At 40.0% G+C, this 18,000-nt stretch overlaps 1 protein-coding gene across 2 annotated transcripts in view; it reads right to left on the bottom strand.

Moving 5' to 3' along the window:
• The window catches only part of Adamts19 (ADAM metallopeptidase with thrombospondin type 1 motif 19), a 187,349-nt gene that overhangs the window by 29,846 nt on the left and 139,503 nt on the right, over positions 1–18,000 (bottom strand). For both annotated transcript variants that reach the window (XM_031365741.1, XM_031365742.1), the window contains 3 exons: positions 17,450–17,607; positions 12,610–12,763; positions 201–336 (listed from right to left, as the gene is read on the bottom strand). In XM_031365741.1, coding sequence (XP_031221601.1) covers positions 201–336; positions 12,610–12,763; positions 17,450–17,607 — 448 coding nt within the window. The remainder of the gene's footprint in view (positions 1–200; positions 337–12,609; positions 12,764–17,449; positions 17,608–18,000) is intronic.

Here is an 18,000-nt window from a genome sequence, read left to right as displayed (position 1 = left end):
AGCAGTGTGGAAGTGTATGCTGAATAAACCCTTTCCTTTCTAACTTGCTTCTTGGTCACAATGTCTGTGCGGGAATAGAAACCCTGACTAAGACACTTAGGTACATGGTTCTTTGTAAGGTTCTGAAGGGAAGGTGATTTTCCTATTAGCCTGGTTAGGTCTAATGCAAAGCCATGCGGAGGTGTCTCGAGTATGGTTACCTTGTTTGACAAGGTTGTTCATTACACTTTCGAATCTGTGGCTCTGGCTTGGTCAAGTCCTTGCATTTCTTGTTGTCCACGAGGCTGATATTCTTACTCATGATCTTTGTGCAGGACACCATTGTCTTCCTCTCTCCTGTAAAGGGCAGATGGACATATGCTGTGAAGTCATTCCAGGCTTTTGTGGAATGGTTTAAACTAATCTGGGGTTATACCAATGAACATAACACTATTTTAAAGTTCCATAACAAAATGTACCTCTGGGATTATGAATTTTTCCTTCAAAGGTAAACAGCAGTTGGTATGTTGCAGGGACATGTTGGTAGGATAAGTTAACAAGATATTGATTGAAAATGTATTTTTTAGCAGTAAGTGGTCAGATGTTCTGTGTATATAGAACATTCTGATTCTGCTCTCCATGATGAGAATTTCCCAAAGCACAGAAACAGGTACATGGACACATATAGATTTCATTGCTCTCATTAGCAGTGTTCTATAGCAAGGGACAGAAAGTATTGCTTTTTCTGAGTGTACCTTATAGCTTCATTCATAGTGCTTCTGACAAAAGCCCTAGGAATTCTAGAAAACCTATCACTTTTCTTTGACAAAACCCATGAGCTTATTACAATAAAAACTTTCAACAGTAAGACTATTTGTATTTTGTGTTCATTTTTCTTCGGGACACTGATGGATGACATCAGTACCATTGTCTAGTGTGTTCTAATTTCCTTTTCCCAGTGTAAATGACATCCATGTATGAGATTTAATAATATATTTATGATTGATTAATGCTATCAGCAACAAATGTTAAAGGAAGAGAGTCATTTGATGAAATGTTGTCTGCACACAAAAGGACTGAATTACTGAAATAATAATTTATGGCAAACCCAGTTCATGAATCATCATGTTGATACTAAAAATCAAACTTGTAAAGAGCTTATAATAATACAAAGGTGTTCCTATTATATCAAGTAAAATAGAAGATAAAATCACATTTTACTACTGAAGAAAATGCTAAAGAAAAATGGCAATTATATTTTAGTGTAGGTTTTGTTTTGGCTTTGTTTTTGTTTTTGATGACATGTCTTGGAACCGACATAGAAGAGTAACTTCAAACCTGAAAATCAAGACAATGCTATCCGTAAAACATTATTTTTCTGTCAAGCCTATTCTAAATTATTTAAGAGGCACAAGCATCTGAATGCTGAGAACCCCCACTCCAGTTCGAAGCTGCGGGCCTGGCTCCCTCCTTACTGCCTGGAGCCAGATATGGAGGGCAGTGGCTGCAAGCTGGGGGTGTAGTGAAATGGTGGTGGCCTGACCGGAAGACTGTGGGGGCATCTCACCTCTTCCACCCTCTCCTTCCCCTCTTCCTTATCATTATTTTCCTCACATACAAAGGCATGTGGATACCTCTTCCCTTTTCTCAAAACTGCCATTCCACGTCCATTCAAGCTTTCTTTCTTTAAGCCACTCACTAAAGTAAAGCCTTAGGCAAGGCAGGCCATCCTGCTTCTGCACAGAACCTCCAAGCATTACAAGATGGCATGGTTTTGGTGCTTCTGCTGTACTTGTTGCTCAAAATTGATCTTTCATATGAAACAGAACTTTGTAATGCGATGATTTGTTAAAAGAATATAAGACAGTCCTTCAAACATGTTTAGGTGTTTCACAGCTCTAAAGCAAAGAAAACATCTAATTCACAAGTACATTTTAAGCGGTTTCAAAGTGGTTAAGAACACTGGCTATTCTTATAGATGGCCCAGGGACTGATTCCCAGCATTCACATAGCAGTTCAGAACCATCTGTTTCAGAGTATCCAATGCCCTCTTCCTGGCCTCTGTGGGTACCAAGCCAGCATATGGTACACAGAGAGATGTGTAGGCAGGATACCCCACACATATAAAATAAAACCAAACATACGTAAAAAGTTTAAAATTAAGTGGACCGGTATCAATTGGGTAACCTATCTCGGGGCTTGTCCCTGGAGCCAACCAATTCTCTCTCACTGAGATGCCATTGTTTGCCTGTAGCTCTGTATGTAGTGATGGGCTCCTATGAATTTTCTCCCATCTCCATTGTGACATCAATGTTGTCATTACACACGTCTTAGCTAAACAACAAGACTGTTGAGAATTTCAAGGATGCAGCTTCTGTGCCATGTCCATGCTCTCATAGTTGGCATCCTGATTCTCCAACTCTTATCAGTTCTTTCCACCTCTTCCAGGATGGTTCTCTGAGCCTTAGTCTATAACTAGTCTATAACTGCATGATAGACATTTCAACTAATGTTGAAAAAAATCCCACAATTATTTTCTGCATAGTTAACTTTTCTGCTGTAATAAAATATTCTGACCCAAACAACTTATGGTGGAAGTGTTTATTGTGGCTTGCAGCTCCAGGAGGATTACAGTACTTTATGGTGGGGAGGTAAGATAACAAGGGAACTAAGACATCACATCTTCCATCACAAATAGAAAGCACAGTGTGAACTAAACTCTCAAATCCTACCCCTAGCCACACACTTCCCCTATCAAGGCTCCATCTCCTAAAGGTTCCATAATAGCCCTAGACGGTGTCATGAGTTGGAAATCCCAGGTACAAATATCTGAGTCTGTAAGGGTTACATCTCATTCAAACCTGAACACCTGCTCTCTGTATTTTGACCAGTTGTACATCTCTGTAATCCTCCTCCTCTTCAAATGAGTTCCTTTTTATTTTTCTTTAGTTATGAGGGCTACACTTACCAATGAGTATATGGACAGTTATTTAGAATGCATTTAGAAATTTTATTGGCTTAAGAAATTGGCAATGATATGTTCTCTAAAATGTGTGACTTCTTGAGTCAGGGATAATTGACTATGGTCACAGTATCACCAACGAATTCCTTCCCATTGAGAGGGGCCTTTGTTCAATGAGTCAGCTGTTGGCTATCTCTAAGAAAAAGTGCTAGGTTGCCCCCCTCCAACCGGGGGAATCTTGGTAAGCTAGTCATTGGGTATGATTTGTAAGATTTAAAAACAGGTAAAACTATCAATTGCCATTTTCCCTTGGCAGTTGCATAGCACCTTCTGACATTATAAGAGCCAGGTCCCAGGAAGATGCTTGGGGATTTGACTCCTCAAAGCCCTGTCCAAAATGGATGCTATTTTCAGCAATAGGGGTTTGCCTTCAAATTTGAGGAATCAACAAAGGGCAATAGTAATAGTATATATTTTGGGGGGAGTCTCCTGGACCAACAACCTAAAGAAAGGTTCCTTATTTCTGGCACTTAGATTTTCAAGTGTGTGTGTTGTGTGTGTGTGTGTGTGTGTGTGTGTGTGTGTGTGTATGTATGTGCACACACGCATGTGTGTGCACATGTGTGTAGAATATATATGTACATGCACAAAATATTTTGTATATCTCTAAGGTAGTGTTTTCTTATTGCTTTTTAAATATCCTTACTGACATTCGTCTAGCCTTCCTTCCTCTCCTTCTGCATTACCTCCCTCCTTTCCTCACAGCCAACGTCCCTCTGCCATTTTCCACTTCCTCCCTCCATAGTACCAGTAATGTAGTTTTTATAAAGCACAGGACAAAAGCATTTATCAGTGAGTATGCACCACCCATATGTCTTTATCTTTCTTTCCTCTACACACACACACACACACACACACACACACACACACACACACAGTGTTATATTCCAATTTGTCAGAAAGGTTTGCTAGCACTATTTCTAGGTTGTTATTCATCTTATAAAATTCCTTAAGAATTTCTTTCTTTTTTGTTTTTGTATTTTGTAATAACTGAGATTTATAAACTCGATTAATAAACTTGACATGAATAACATTAACATAATGAACTAAATTTAGCTTGAGTTACAGTGTTAAAAGACAGTTTAAGATAACTGTAATAAAAATTTAACTGTACAACACAACACATTTTTCTTCTTTTTTCCACTTATTACTGTGTGTTTAATACAACACACAGTATTGTACACACAACTCAGGAGAGGAACCATCAAACGCTGATCAGCGACACTGCCTGGGGTGCTACTTGCTCATCCTCATGAGCCTGCAAAGACACTATTACTTCTCCTTGTTCTGTTGAAGATAACTGCTGGGAACCTGCTTTTAATACAACACACAGTATTGAACACACAACTCAGGAGAGGAACCATCAAACGCTGATCAGCGACACTGCCTGGGGTGCTACTTGCTCACCCTCATGAGCCTGCAAAGACACTATTACTTCTCCTTGTTCTGTTGAAGATAACTGCTGGGAACCTGCTTTTAATGTTCTGTGTTTTGAATCTATGCTCACTTAATTCCCGAATATGCTGAAAGATGACAAATGTTCTTTCTGGCAATAAAGTCAACAAAGCAAAGAGAGCGATGATGATGCCATTCTTGAAACGATGTTCATATGCTTTGTGAATTGAAAAGGGAAATGATATCCAAAAGTCCAGAAATATCTTGGCATAGACATAAATATGTGCGGCACTAACATCTAGATTATTATTAAAAACTGTTGAGAGAACAGGGGGACGCCATCCAGAGATTTGCACACAGAAAAACAGACCCTGTAAGAGCTGTATGTAGTGGTGACATTTGATGAAGCCAGCCAGGCGAAAGGAAAACACAGATGGTTATGGGGTAATCTGTGCATATTCAAGCATCTTTTTGAATCCAAAGAGAACCTGAGTGGCCAATGAAGAATACTATCTTATACCAGGAAGGGCTACATGAAGGCTCAATCTACCCTCAAAAGCAATGTGAGGAAGAGAAAACCTCGAATTTAGATGTTCTAGACTCTAATCCTGATAACCCCTACACACTTATGTGACACCGAAATAGCACTATTCTCTATACACTCCAGTTTCTCAAACTATAAAATTAACTCACTTTGAAGAAAACTTCATAGTCCTGCTGACTCAGGAACTCAAAGGCTCCATAGTGAATCTTCATTGCTTGATGTTTAGAAATTTCAAAATATTTCCCAAGGCCCACAGAAATAACGATCAACCTTAAACAGCTTGCTTTTCAAGCTAAAGAATTACACATTGTATTTAATTAATTTTGATGCAGCTTTCATTAGACCACAACAGCAGAGAAAAGGAAAATGGATATTCTGCAGTGGGCAAGACCTTCACTGTCTAGATTTTTTCTTTTCTTCTTTTTAAAACTGGTTATTTTTATTTGTTTACATTTCAAATGTTTTCTCCCTTCCTGGTTTCCCCTCTGCAAACTCTCTATCTCATTCCCCTTCTCCCTGTTTCTCCCCCACCCACCCACTTGCTTCTGCCCTCACTATCTTAGCATTCCCCTGCTCTGGGGCATTGAGCCTTTACAGGACCAAGAGCCTTTCCTCCCATTGATGCCAGATAAGGCCATCCTCGCCTACAAATGCAGCTAGACCCATGGGTCCCTCCATGTGTACTCCTTAGTTGGTGGTTTAGTCCCTGAGAGCTCTGGGTAGTCCAGTTAGTTGATATTGTTGCTCTTCCTATGGAGTTGCAATCCCCTTCAGCTTCTTTAGTTCTTCCCCTAACTCCTCCATTGGAGTCCCCATGCTCAGTCCTATGGTTGGCTGTGAGTATCCACATCTGTATTGTTCTGGATCTGGCAGAGCCTCTCAGGGGACAGCTATACCAGGCTCCTGTCAGCAAGTGCTTCCTAGCATCAACAATAGTGTCTGGGTTTGGTGTCTGCAGATGGGATGGTCCCTAGGTGGGGCAGTCTCTGGATTTCCTTTCCACAGCCCCTCCTCCCCATTCTGCTGTCTAGATTTTTAAGTATAAAAACGATTTAATATCTGTTTTCTCAGTGATGAGGTAGATTATCGGTTCCTTTATTAAATGAAATAGGGAACATATATGATTACATATATGTGGAATACATATATGACTGAATACTGGAGTTACATTAAAGAGAATTTGCAAGTGCATACTTTGACTTGGTATGTTTTCTTCTTGTCTTTTCTCTTCCACCTCTCTCTCTCTCTCCTTTTGCCTGTTGGCCATGTGAACAAGTGACAAGCAGAAGAACAGAGACTTGGGTGGGTGGGAGATGCAGGGCTAGGAGAATGGGGGATCTCCTAAGGCGTGGTGATATTGCGGTCAAGCAAGGAAGAAAATTTCCTTGTGGCAATGATGATTGATAAGACATTCCAATCGAAGCACTGACTTGAAACGTACTTGTTAGTGTTCACCTTGACATCACTGTGTTTATCTGGACCCTTGAACGCTCCATGGACCTCTATGCTCACTTTATGCTCTGTTTCTTGTCCTTGTTTTCTATGCTGCTTTCACTGACTAAACCTTTTCTTGTTCATAAACAGTGCTCTTGGATCTAGATGGTATTGAGAATTCTCAATAAGTCCCTGTTCAATTTTTATTTCCTGTATCTCTGGCTTTGGGCCATCATAGCCCGACCCTTCTTTCAGTCAGGCAGCAGCCTCTGGGTCTCTCTTTATTTGCTTGTGGATTTTGGCTCCCAGCTTATTGTTGTTTTGTCTTTGACACTACCTCCAACAAAACTTCTCCAATTATAATATCCGAGTGGTTTTCCTAGTCCTGTGCTCTCAGTTCCTGGTCTTCTTTTCTTTAGAACAAGAATGGTCATAATCCCTCCCTCGGACATCCCACTAACCACTGTGGGTTACTTCCATAATCTCTGCTCTATTTTCTACCATCTTGTGTTACCATCCTGTTAGTGTACGACAATTGACAGTTTCTAAAATACAGACTGGTCCTATAACCCTCAACCCTACCACCTCCTCAATGTTCTCCAAATCCTTGCAGCATAAGTTCCCTCCATTTTGAACTCCACACATGCAATGTCAGGCTGTCATCTATCACTTTATTTTATAGATTCACTTGAAAATTCTCAATTTTGCTCTGCAAGAGTATTTGCAAACTCGGTGCAGCTGAATGGTGCTACAGCATCATAGGGATTGAAGTCATGATAAACTCTCAACATTGAAGTTCAACTGGACCATTAATGCTACCACAGACCAAAACACCTCTTCCCCTGCAGAAATAGATGAAAGGACCAGCCCCTCCCTGGGGCACTGCCCAGATGTTAGCCATCACCGAAATCTAATCAACCTGGTTAAAAACCACTCAGTGTTGATGATAATTTAACTTTCTATTATAAATTTGATGCTATTTTTTTCCTGTAAACAAGCAACGATACAGATGGCCAGGCCAATGTGAGTTCCTTATATGAAAGGTGATCACTCTCTGTCCCATTTTTGAGCAAAAGTTCTAGCACTCAAACAACTCCCCTTATGCCAGCGCAGACATTTTGAACATATTATGAAGACCTTAAAGAAACATAATGACCTTAACTGTTCTGCTCTGCTAAATGTGAAACCCCAACTAGGACCACTTCAATCACTTTCTGCTGACTTTTTAATAATGCAAACCTTAGGGAGCTCGAGGGCACTCTGAGCCATTTCTCTGTGTTAGCAGGGCACACTTTCCCTAGTAGCTTAGTAGAGCGACTGCTGTCATTGACACTGAAATGACGAAGTCATGATTGGAGCAAACACAAGTCTACGTTTGCATGAGAGTCTTCTGTGATTGATGTAAGCACCAATTCTCTGCATATAGAATTGTTCACCTCTCTACTCTGTAAGCTGGCTGAGAAACATCCTCCAAAGAGACATCCCCCCCACCCCCATGGCCCTGCAACATCGGTGTGCAACTAACACAAAGATTCTCTTGAATGGTCAGTTCTCGCCTACCTTCTAATAGAAAAGGTCAGGAAAGACTCAGCAACGAAAGATAAGCATCTAACAAGTCAAGCTGCCAAAGCAGCAGGCTGGCCAGATGTATTGACAGCTGCAATAGAGATCTCCAGACTTTCAGCCCATCGCAGCAGCAATAGCAGCAACAGGGAAGGAACTGGAGTAGTTGTCTTCTACATGGAGACCACTGACAGCAGCTATAAGAAGGAACTGAACAGTTCGAGAGAGCAGCCACAGCAGAAACAGCAGAGACAACAGCAGTAGAGGGATACAAAAAAAGAAGAAGTTGAAGGATGAGAAGCCACAGAAGAGAAATTGCAAATTGCAAATCCTGATCACTGAAAGAGTTCCAGGAAACTGCTAACTGCTCAGGACTAAATGTTTCTAGTCCAGTCCAAGACACCAGGCTCACATGCTGCACCACTGGCTGGTCACTGGACGTGATGGAGAAACTTACTGTTTGGATTAGTTACTTTTCTCTTGCTCTAAATGAACATTGTGACCAAGGCAACTTACGTAAGAGTTTATTTGGGGCTTGTGATGTCAGAGGGTTAGAGTTCATGATGGTGGAGTGGAGGTAGCAGGCAGTAGGTGGCTGGAGCTGCAGCTGAGAACTCAAGTCCTAAATGGCAAGCAGGAGGTAGAGAGAGCTAAGTGGGGAAAGTACAGAGCTTTTGAGACCTTAAAGTTGACCCCAGTGGTACTTCCTCAGCAAGAACTGGGGACCATGTGTTCAAATGTCTGAGACTTATGGGGGGATAGCTCCTTCAAATCACCATACTAGACAAAGTGCCACCACCAAGCTCTGCATGAGAGCACAAACTGCTGATGCTCTTCCTTCCTGCTGACCACCAGCTGCTGCAAGAAGCTGAGCGCCACAAAATATGCCCAAGAGTAGCCCTTGAAGAACTTTGCATTGTAGACCCATGATCTGTAATCTGACCTAAAGATAACTACCAGCCAATTGGTGACAATTCTATACTTCTTGTCTTTTTCTAGGTGGCCTCTTCATAATTATATTTTTCAAAGACCTTCTGTGTCCCTTGTCACCCTCCACTCTCAGCAGAGTGGTCTTTGTGGGAAAGTGGACAGAGCTGAAAATGAACCATTGTATCCCCAAACTGTGTATTCTCCTGTGGTTTTGTGAAGTCAACATATTTTATTCCTTCCTATTCCATCTTGATATAGTTCCAGCAATTTCTCGCCCTCTCCTAGTTGGATGTGCTTCTCTAGAAAACGCACATGGGCAAAAGATGTGCAATGCCTCCTATTAGAACCAACAATGAAAACACATCCCTTTGACTCTAATCCCTTCCAGCTACTGCCACACTTGCTTCATCCTTCTTTCAGCAACACTGATTGAATTAAGAGTTCCTGCCTTTAATTATTATATTTTCACTTTGACATTTTTCACATTTTGGCTTATTGTATCTTTATACACAAAGTATTTTAATCATTTTTGCTCCCATCTCTCTACCTCCCCGCTTCTCTTGTACGTCCTCCTTCCTCTTTTCTAATTAGTTTGCATTCTGTTTCTATGACTTTGATGTGTACAATCCAGTAAGTTTAATTATGGTTGCTCAGATGGGTGTGGAGAAGGGGTTCTATACAGAAGTACATTTATTTCATCCAGTAGGTGCACCACTAAAGAAATGCCTCTCCTTCAGTAACTGCTGTCTGTGGGTTCTAAGGGAGAGATGGAGCCTCTGGGTCCCCTTCCCCTTCCATATCAGGACATTGATGGATCCATTTTGTTATTCTGTTATTTTCTTAGAAGTCCATTTTATATAGACTTGAGAGCCAAATATAGCATTAAAATGTTAATGTTAGAGGGTGTTTTAGTTAGGGTTTTCATTGCTGTAAAGAGATACCATCCCCACGGCAACTCGTATAAGGACAACATTTAATTGAGGCTGGCTTACAGGTTCAGAGATTCAGTCTATTATCATCAAGGTAGTAGCATGGCAGTGTCCAGGAAGGCATAGTGCAGGAGGAGTTGAGAGTTCTACATCTTCATCTGAAGGCCGCTAGGATAAGACCTACTTGCAAGCAGCTAGGATGAGGGTCTCGGAAAGCCCATTGCCACAGTGACACACTTACTCCAACAGGGACACACACTTTCTAACAGTGCCACTCCCTAGGACAAGCATATTCAAATCACCACAGAGGGTTAGCAACTGAACTCCTTGTTTCATATCTAATGAATATAATGCATCTTATACATTAATGCAGATCAATTCTCCATCTACACTGTTACTTGGCAGACGGTCATTCTTTCCTTTTCGTAACATGTTACTCGCTGGCCTTACAGATTGCATTGGTGTGTGTTCCCTGTGTCACTTGCTGCTCCTTGGAGTCTGCTCCGCTGCTTCCTCATCTCCCCAATTCTCAATGACAGAGCACCCCAAAGGTCAATCTTCTGACAGCTTTCTCTCTCCCTTCAGCCACTAGATGGTGGCCCCATCCAGTCTCATCACTTTAATATATTACCCATATGTTGTATATGAGTAGTTTGATATTTATTCTCCCCCATCAGACTTATATCTCCCAGTGCTTACTTTGACATCACACTTAGGCCAACAGGTATCCCTAACTTTGGTTGAAGCTCTCAAGCCTTCGATTCTTCTAAACCCTGGCATTTCAGACTTTGCTTGGTTGTCAGTTCATGGTGACTTCATCCTGTCATTTGGAAAAGCCATCTCAGTGTCTCTGACTCTCAGAGTTTAGCATTTAGCTCAATGGCATGATGGATGACTCTCCTTGTCTACTGCTTCAAGCAGCTTCACTAACCTGTCCCCTCGGTTGCTGCAGGGCTTCATCTACACTTTTATCCTGTCTAGTTCACTTTCAGCTGAGAACCAGAAGGGTACTTTATATCTGAAGACTCTGATCCCTCCATCCTAAGCCCCCTTTTGTATCTCCCATCACCCACAGAAGGCGGGCGGCATGAGGTACCTCAGTTCTCTGCACACCCAGCTCCACTCCTGTTTCCAATCACCCTGAGCTCTGTTCCATATTCCAGCTATAGTTTGCACTCACCCTTAAGCATTTGATGCAGTCTGACTTTGGTGGAGGGCTTTTCTGAAAATCTAGTTTACTGTGCACCTGCCCCCACTCCCACCTCTCCTGCATATCCTCCTCAACTGCTTGTCTCTACTGCTTAGCACATTTCCATGCAGCTTTGTTGATCTGTACATCTATTTCCTGGTTCTCCTAGCCCAGCTACCCTCCTGACAGATATACCAGTTTCTTCCAGTGCCCTCCTCTCCTCTTTAGAAACATTTAGGCTATGAGTATGGAGAGTATTCTTACCCAGAAAACAGATGATCCAGCTCCATCACAAACCCATTTCATATCCTACTCGCTACATATGTATCATTACTCTACACAAAGAAGCCTTCTTTTTATCCTTCAAAGACATCTGTAAACTGTTCATAAACAGAAAGGAGAATTGGGGTGGGATATACACAAAGTCTCCCATCACAGAATCTCCTCTGGAAGTCGTCAAACTCAGATTTCCCATTCATACATTTCATGTTGTAGTAACCTGTTCATTTGCCTCCTAATATCCAATACAGAAATAGAAAACACTGAGCCCATTTTAGAATTAGTAAGCTCAAAGAATGGAGGAATTAGATGTTTTACTTCGCATGCATATGTATACAGTTGTAGAAGAAAAGCAAATTAAAAAGAAACTCAATGTGTTTGTTAAAATATTACTTCATTCATTCAGTTCATGTGTGTAAGTTTTATGGTATGATATATCTTAGAAATGAGAGATTTTAAGATTTTTCACTTTGCCCCAATACCATGCTGTTTTTATTATTAATAACTCTGTAGTACAATTTAAGGTCAGATATCACAATACCTCAAGGATTTCTTTTTTTTAATTCAGGATAGTTTTAGCTGTCGTGTGTGTGTGTGTGTGTGTGTGTGTGTGTGTGTGTGTGTGTATGTATGTATGTATGTATGTGTATGTGTGTATTTCCATATGAAGCTAAAAAGTGTCCTTTCACAATCTGTAATGAATTTAATTGGACGTTCTATGGAGATCACACTGAACCTATAGGTTTTTTTGATAATATGGGTATTTTTATTATATCGACCCTACCAGTCCATGAACATGGGAGACCTTACCATGTTCTGATATCTTCTATACATTTTTTCTTTGATGTTTTTAATCATTCAAGTCTACCCCATGATATTTTACACTAGTTGATTGTATTGTGAAAGGTCTTGTTGCCATGATTTCTTCTGAAGTGCAATTGTATATAGGAAAGCTGCTTATTTTTGTGATTTAGTTTTGTGTCCAGCTTTCCTGAAAGCATGTATCAGATGCTGGTAGCAATAGATTGTACAGCACAGCCTCAATGGTGTTTCTGGGACCTGGTACACTGTAAACAGACACATCACTCCCTTTGTAATACATATAACAATCAATCTCATGGAACAAAATAGAATAGTGGCTAGTGGCCTTTTCACTTTTAGTCAGACTTTCCTCCATGAAATAGTTCAGATATTCTGCTTGTACACACATTCTAAGGAATATAGTTCACAAACCTTTATGGGTTCTACAGTTGTAAATTAGAGATTTTCAATCAATTGTAATTATCAGTGATTAAGCAGAAAACGACTAAAGTTTTGAAAAGACAGAAGTTTAAATATTCTTCACCTCCTCCACACGTGGCATTGCAATCCCCCCAGCCTGCGTGTGTCCACATGAAGAGGGGTCCCGGCTCCTTAGAGCTCTGATTGTCTGGAAGTGGGTCTGATGGAACAGTATATTCATAGTGAAGACCATAATTCTGATCTTGAAATAGGAGTACCTGTGGCAGACAGAGTGATTATAGAATATGATTTAAATAGAACATATTCAATGAGAAAATCTGCAAAGATATTGATTCTTAAAATTACTAATTGCACAATGAATGTATACCTCTGCTTTACTGCAATCATGTAATATTACTTTTAGATATTTAAAATGTTATAACTTTCCAAAGTCAGAGAATCACCTGTGATCTAAATACATCATGACAAAAGCTCACTTGATCGAATCCAGAAATATCTGATCATTTTCTTTTCATTTGGCTGATAATTCCCAAAGCATGATATATGATATGTGATATGTGATTTTATATATATATATGCATATATATATGTATACACACACATATATGATACCTATATCTATATGTGCTACATATACACAATATGTTGAGGGTGCAGAAATGTGTGTTGCATCCAATGTCAAGATACAAAATCAACACTGGATTTTCCACTTTCACTTAAAAAAAGATGGAAAAAGTTACTCAATCAATTTGGATATGCTGTGTCTATCTAGTTTTATGCCAACTTGACATAGATTGTCATTTAAGAAGAGGGACCCTTTCTCATTTGAGAAAGTGTCTGCACAAACGTGGTCTGTAGGTAAGGCGATAGGCCGTTCTCTTGATTAATTATGGATGTGGGAGGGCCCAGCCTACTGTGTGTGGCAGCACCCTGGCAGGTGGTTCTTGGTTATACAGGAAACTCTGTAAAGTAGGCCAGGAGGAACAAACCACTGAGAAGCATTGCCTGTGCTTCAGTTCCCATTTCCAAGTTCTTGACTTCAGTTCATGCCCTGACTTATCTCAGAGATGGAGTGTGTCCTAAGAGTGTAAACAAGCATATACTGAATTAAAACTGAATCAAACCTTTTCCTCTAAATGTTTGATTACATTGTAGCATTTTATGACAGCAGCGGGAACCTTAGCTAAGACACAGGGTAAAGCTGCAGACTAGAGTTCACTGTTAGTAATGGCAGGGAATTTCTGAATCACTAGAAGGGAGATACGTTGTTCTCTGGTTGCTTATATTATCTTAGAATTTTGGCAACGTGTATGTTTAAATGGATTTTAAATAAACATTAGATTAGTAACAGCACTGCCATACACAGTTTTGTAAACAATAGTGGCTCAGCGTGCATGAGTTTGAGTCTCCATTGTGCTGAACCACAATTAGATGTTATACCATTTGGCTTTCAGTGGTATCCAAAGTCAAGGTCAGAAAGGGATCATCATGGATATTATACAGAAATTTTACACATACACACACACACATACACACATATGTATATGTATAAATATACATATTATGTGTCTATGTATATATTTTAAACAAAGGAGAATAAATGAGCATGGATGTTTATCAGAACTTGGCTTTCATAAAATATGTTAAATTTAACCATATGGATTATAGCATGTCTATAGATCCAACAATCTGTGTAAACAGTTGGTGCATAAAACATTTCTAAATATATTTTATCTTATGTGTGTGGGGCATATTGACAGTTTAACTTTTGTCTACATTGGTTGTGCTTATAGGTGATTCAGGGTTACTACAACTTGCAAAAACATTTAAAGGAGCCCAAGCTTAAGTATGAACAAATCAACTGAACTTTCTTTTCTTTCTCTCAGGTTTTGTTCACCATAGTAAAAGGAGTACTACAGTATATTTGATCAATTATGGAGCTGATGTATTGACTTTATGAACATTATTTGAATAAAATAATTAATGGATTTCAAGTCACAAATTTGAAGTCTATTAGGCACTAAATCATAGTAGATCACAATACTGATTTTGGCTTAAATATTTGATCAGATATTGCTGATTATAAGTTACATTCAACCTAATAAGGAGTAAATGTTCACATTTTTTACTGTTATGACAATACCATCATATAATTTAAAATTTGGTGAAATGACATATTAATATACTTATTTGCTACCCTACCTTACTTAATTATATGAAAATAATCCTGTTTTTGTGCTTCCTAAGCTACCTTTCCATTGGTAGAACTTCAAGCTGCATCGAACATCTAATACCGTTTGAAATTGAATGACTGTCCACAAACCCATGAGCTCTTTCATAAACCATATGACTCTGGCAAAACTCTTTGCAAAAGGAAAGTGTGAGCATGTTACAGTAAAAAAAAAGCTCATATTGAGGCATGGCAGCAGCATACACATGCTACAGTTAGAAGTTCACACTCAGGCATGACAGCAGCCCACACATGTTACAATCAGAAGCTCACACTGAGACATGACAGCGGTACACACATGTTACAGTCAGAAGCTCACTCTCAGGCATGACAGCAGCCCACACATGTTACAGTCAGAAGCTCACACTGAGACATGACAGCGGTACACACATGTTACAGTCAGAAGCTCACACTCAGGCATGACAGCAGCCCACACATGTTACAGTCAGAAGCTCACACTGAGGCATAACAGCGGTACACACATGTTACAGTCAGAAGCTCACACTGAGGCATGACAGCAGCCCACACATGTTACAGTCAGAAGCTCACACTGAGGCATGGCAGCGGCACACACATGTTACAGTCAGAATGGCAGCGGCACACACTGCCTTTCAAGTCAGTACCAGCTTCCAATCTGCAATAGTCATTAGAGAGAAATATCTCAGAGGTACAGTTTTCTTTGGATTACCAAATAAATCCAGGTCACACACATAGCTCCTGTTAGATCCAGTTCGCTGAGTCAGTTACTGTGCCTGATTCCAGGAAAAGCCTTGGCAAATACGAGTCAGATTAAGGGCTCTTCCACAAAAAAATGTCTCTTACTCTGAGGTCTGATATATATAGTTTACAGTTATTAGGCAAAGGCTTGGGACAAGTCTCAGTCTTGTATTTTTCTTAAGTAGATTAAAATCATATATGGTTATAGAATGCCATCAAATTCGGTAGTATTTTCAGATATCAAATCATTAAAAATGTTTGCTATTGACATTACTTTTCCATGATTCAGTCAAAGATGATGCTAAGTGAAGTCCACCCATTGTACAGATAGTTTTTGTTCATTTCTCTAGACAGCACAGGGCAGAGCAGAGCTCTTAATTGAAATTATCAAATGGGATGCCAGGGAGTTGTGAGGAGAAGCATTAAGTGATTATTCAAAGAACATAATATTGATGAGCCAAGACTTAAGCAGAACAGACAGGAACTATTTATGCTGGACAGGCAGTACACACACTGCTTACTTTGCCGTTTTATTCCAGTTAAAGTTCTATAAGGTTTGAATATTCAAATCGTGGTTACTGGATCAGCAGTAGTGATATCAGGTGGGAGCTGTAGGAATATGGCTCTCAGTTTCTGACACAAAACAATGGAATCAGAAGGCATAATTAAAAGGGGCCCAAATAATAGGTCCATCAATATAATGAGCTACAGTGCGATTTGAACCTCTGGATCTTAGAAGAAGCAACAGAGATGTCTATAGCTGAAGACCAATTCAACTGCAGTCACGATGTTAAATAATGTGGCACATAAGGTTATGTTTAGGTACTTGAATTTTAGATTTCTTTTTGCTACTTGAACGAAAACTCACTCTATCTGTACATTCATTCTTATGGGTAGTTTGCCATTAGCTCTGAGTACCTTGATCAAGGCCCATGAACGACACAAGCCAGTGGCACAGACACAATCCCACTGTTTTAGCCCTTTCCCTTTCAATTCTCTCTTGATGTGCATTCAGTCTTTTGCTACATGATGAACATTACAGTTCCAAACAGCACAGTGTTCACAGTCACTTGCAGTAATCCATTAACACAGTGAGAGATGTGGTGGGGAAACTGAGAGCTCTCTCTCTCTCTCTCTCTCTCTCTCTCTTTCTCTCTCTCTCTCTCTTTTAATTAGATATTTTCTTTATTTACATGTAAATTTCTCCTTTCCCAGTTTCCCCTCCAACAAACAAACAAACAAACAAAAACAATAAAAACAAACCCCTGTTGCCTTCCCCCTCCCCATGTCTGCCACCCCATCCTCTCCCACTTATTGGCCCTGGCATTCCCCTACACTGGGGCACAGAACCTTCACAGGGCAGAGGGCCTCTCCTCCCATTGATGATCGACTTTGCAATTCTCCACTATACACATGCTGCCAGAACAATCAGACCCCTCCATGTGCAGTCCTTAGTTGGTGGTTGAGACCCTGGGAGCTCTGAGGGTACTACTTAGTTCATATTGTTGTTAGTCCTAAGGGGCTGCAAACCCCTCAGCTCCTCTCTTAAGTTGCGGTTACCACCTCTTTTCTTAAATCAGTACTTCATCAAAGGCACGCTCTACAGACACAGATGAGTCTCATTAAATGGATGACAATTGCTGTAATTTCCATGCTGTTGCCTATCTTGATGAATATCCATTCTGTTTTACAAGGAGGAAAAGGGGTTCCTTATTCCTCGGTGATCTATCTCCACTATGAGTTTGCTAATTCCCTAGAGTGTTAGGTCCACTTTTAATAATTACTATTTTTTAGATATCACAGTTTAAAATATTTTAAAGTTCCTACAAATAACTCATATCTTAAAATAATTTTAAATGCTGTTCTGATAATTCTGATATTTATAAAACAGATGGGGAAAAGGGAGAGAGGGGAAGAGGGAGAGAGAGAGGGAGAGAGGAACCGTCTTTGCCATGAAAAGCTGGTCTTCCAACACTGTCCAATTTCTGCCTCTTACCAGGAGATGCAAAGGGGTGGTTGTGGGACCTTTGGCAGAGATCTTCTCCCACAAGCCTCGTCTTATATAATGGACTGTAGTTCCAGCCAGACTGAATGCTCCAGAATGTTCTATCTTCCAGTCACTGTTTATAGACTGCTTGCTGGCATCTCGAAGAGCTATAAAAAGATGAAATACATGATGAGTGTGGACAGAACCGCTGTTGAGTAACGTCTTGACATTATTCTCTTAAAAGTGTTTCAATGTGTCTTCAAATTCCGATGCAAGCCTTAAGCCACTGGCCTTGCTGCTACTGAAGTCAAAAGAGTTTTCAATGTCTGCATGATGCTTATATCTCCTTTAACATCAATCACTTGCTAAGGTGTTACTATTCCATCAACATTGTTCTGCTGCTTGTAATCACTCCCGTCAATACAAGCAACAAGCTTATGAAACTGTTGAAATTTATGGCATCAATCTTTTCTGAAAAAATATCCTTATCATACATTAAAATAATGTCTAAAGGGAAGTTAAGGAAGCATACATATCTTCATTTTTATGAGATCCATGTT

The sequence above is a fragment of the Mastomys coucha genome, unplaced genomic scaffold (genome assembly GCF_008632895.1).
Source record: "Mastomys coucha isolate ucsf_1 unplaced genomic scaffold, UCSF_Mcou_1 pScaffold13, whole genome shotgun sequence".
Lineage (NCBI taxonomy): Eukaryota > Metazoa > Chordata > Mammalia > Rodentia > Muridae > Mastomys > Mastomys coucha.
This window is presented reverse-complemented; position numbering and strand designations above follow the sequence as displayed.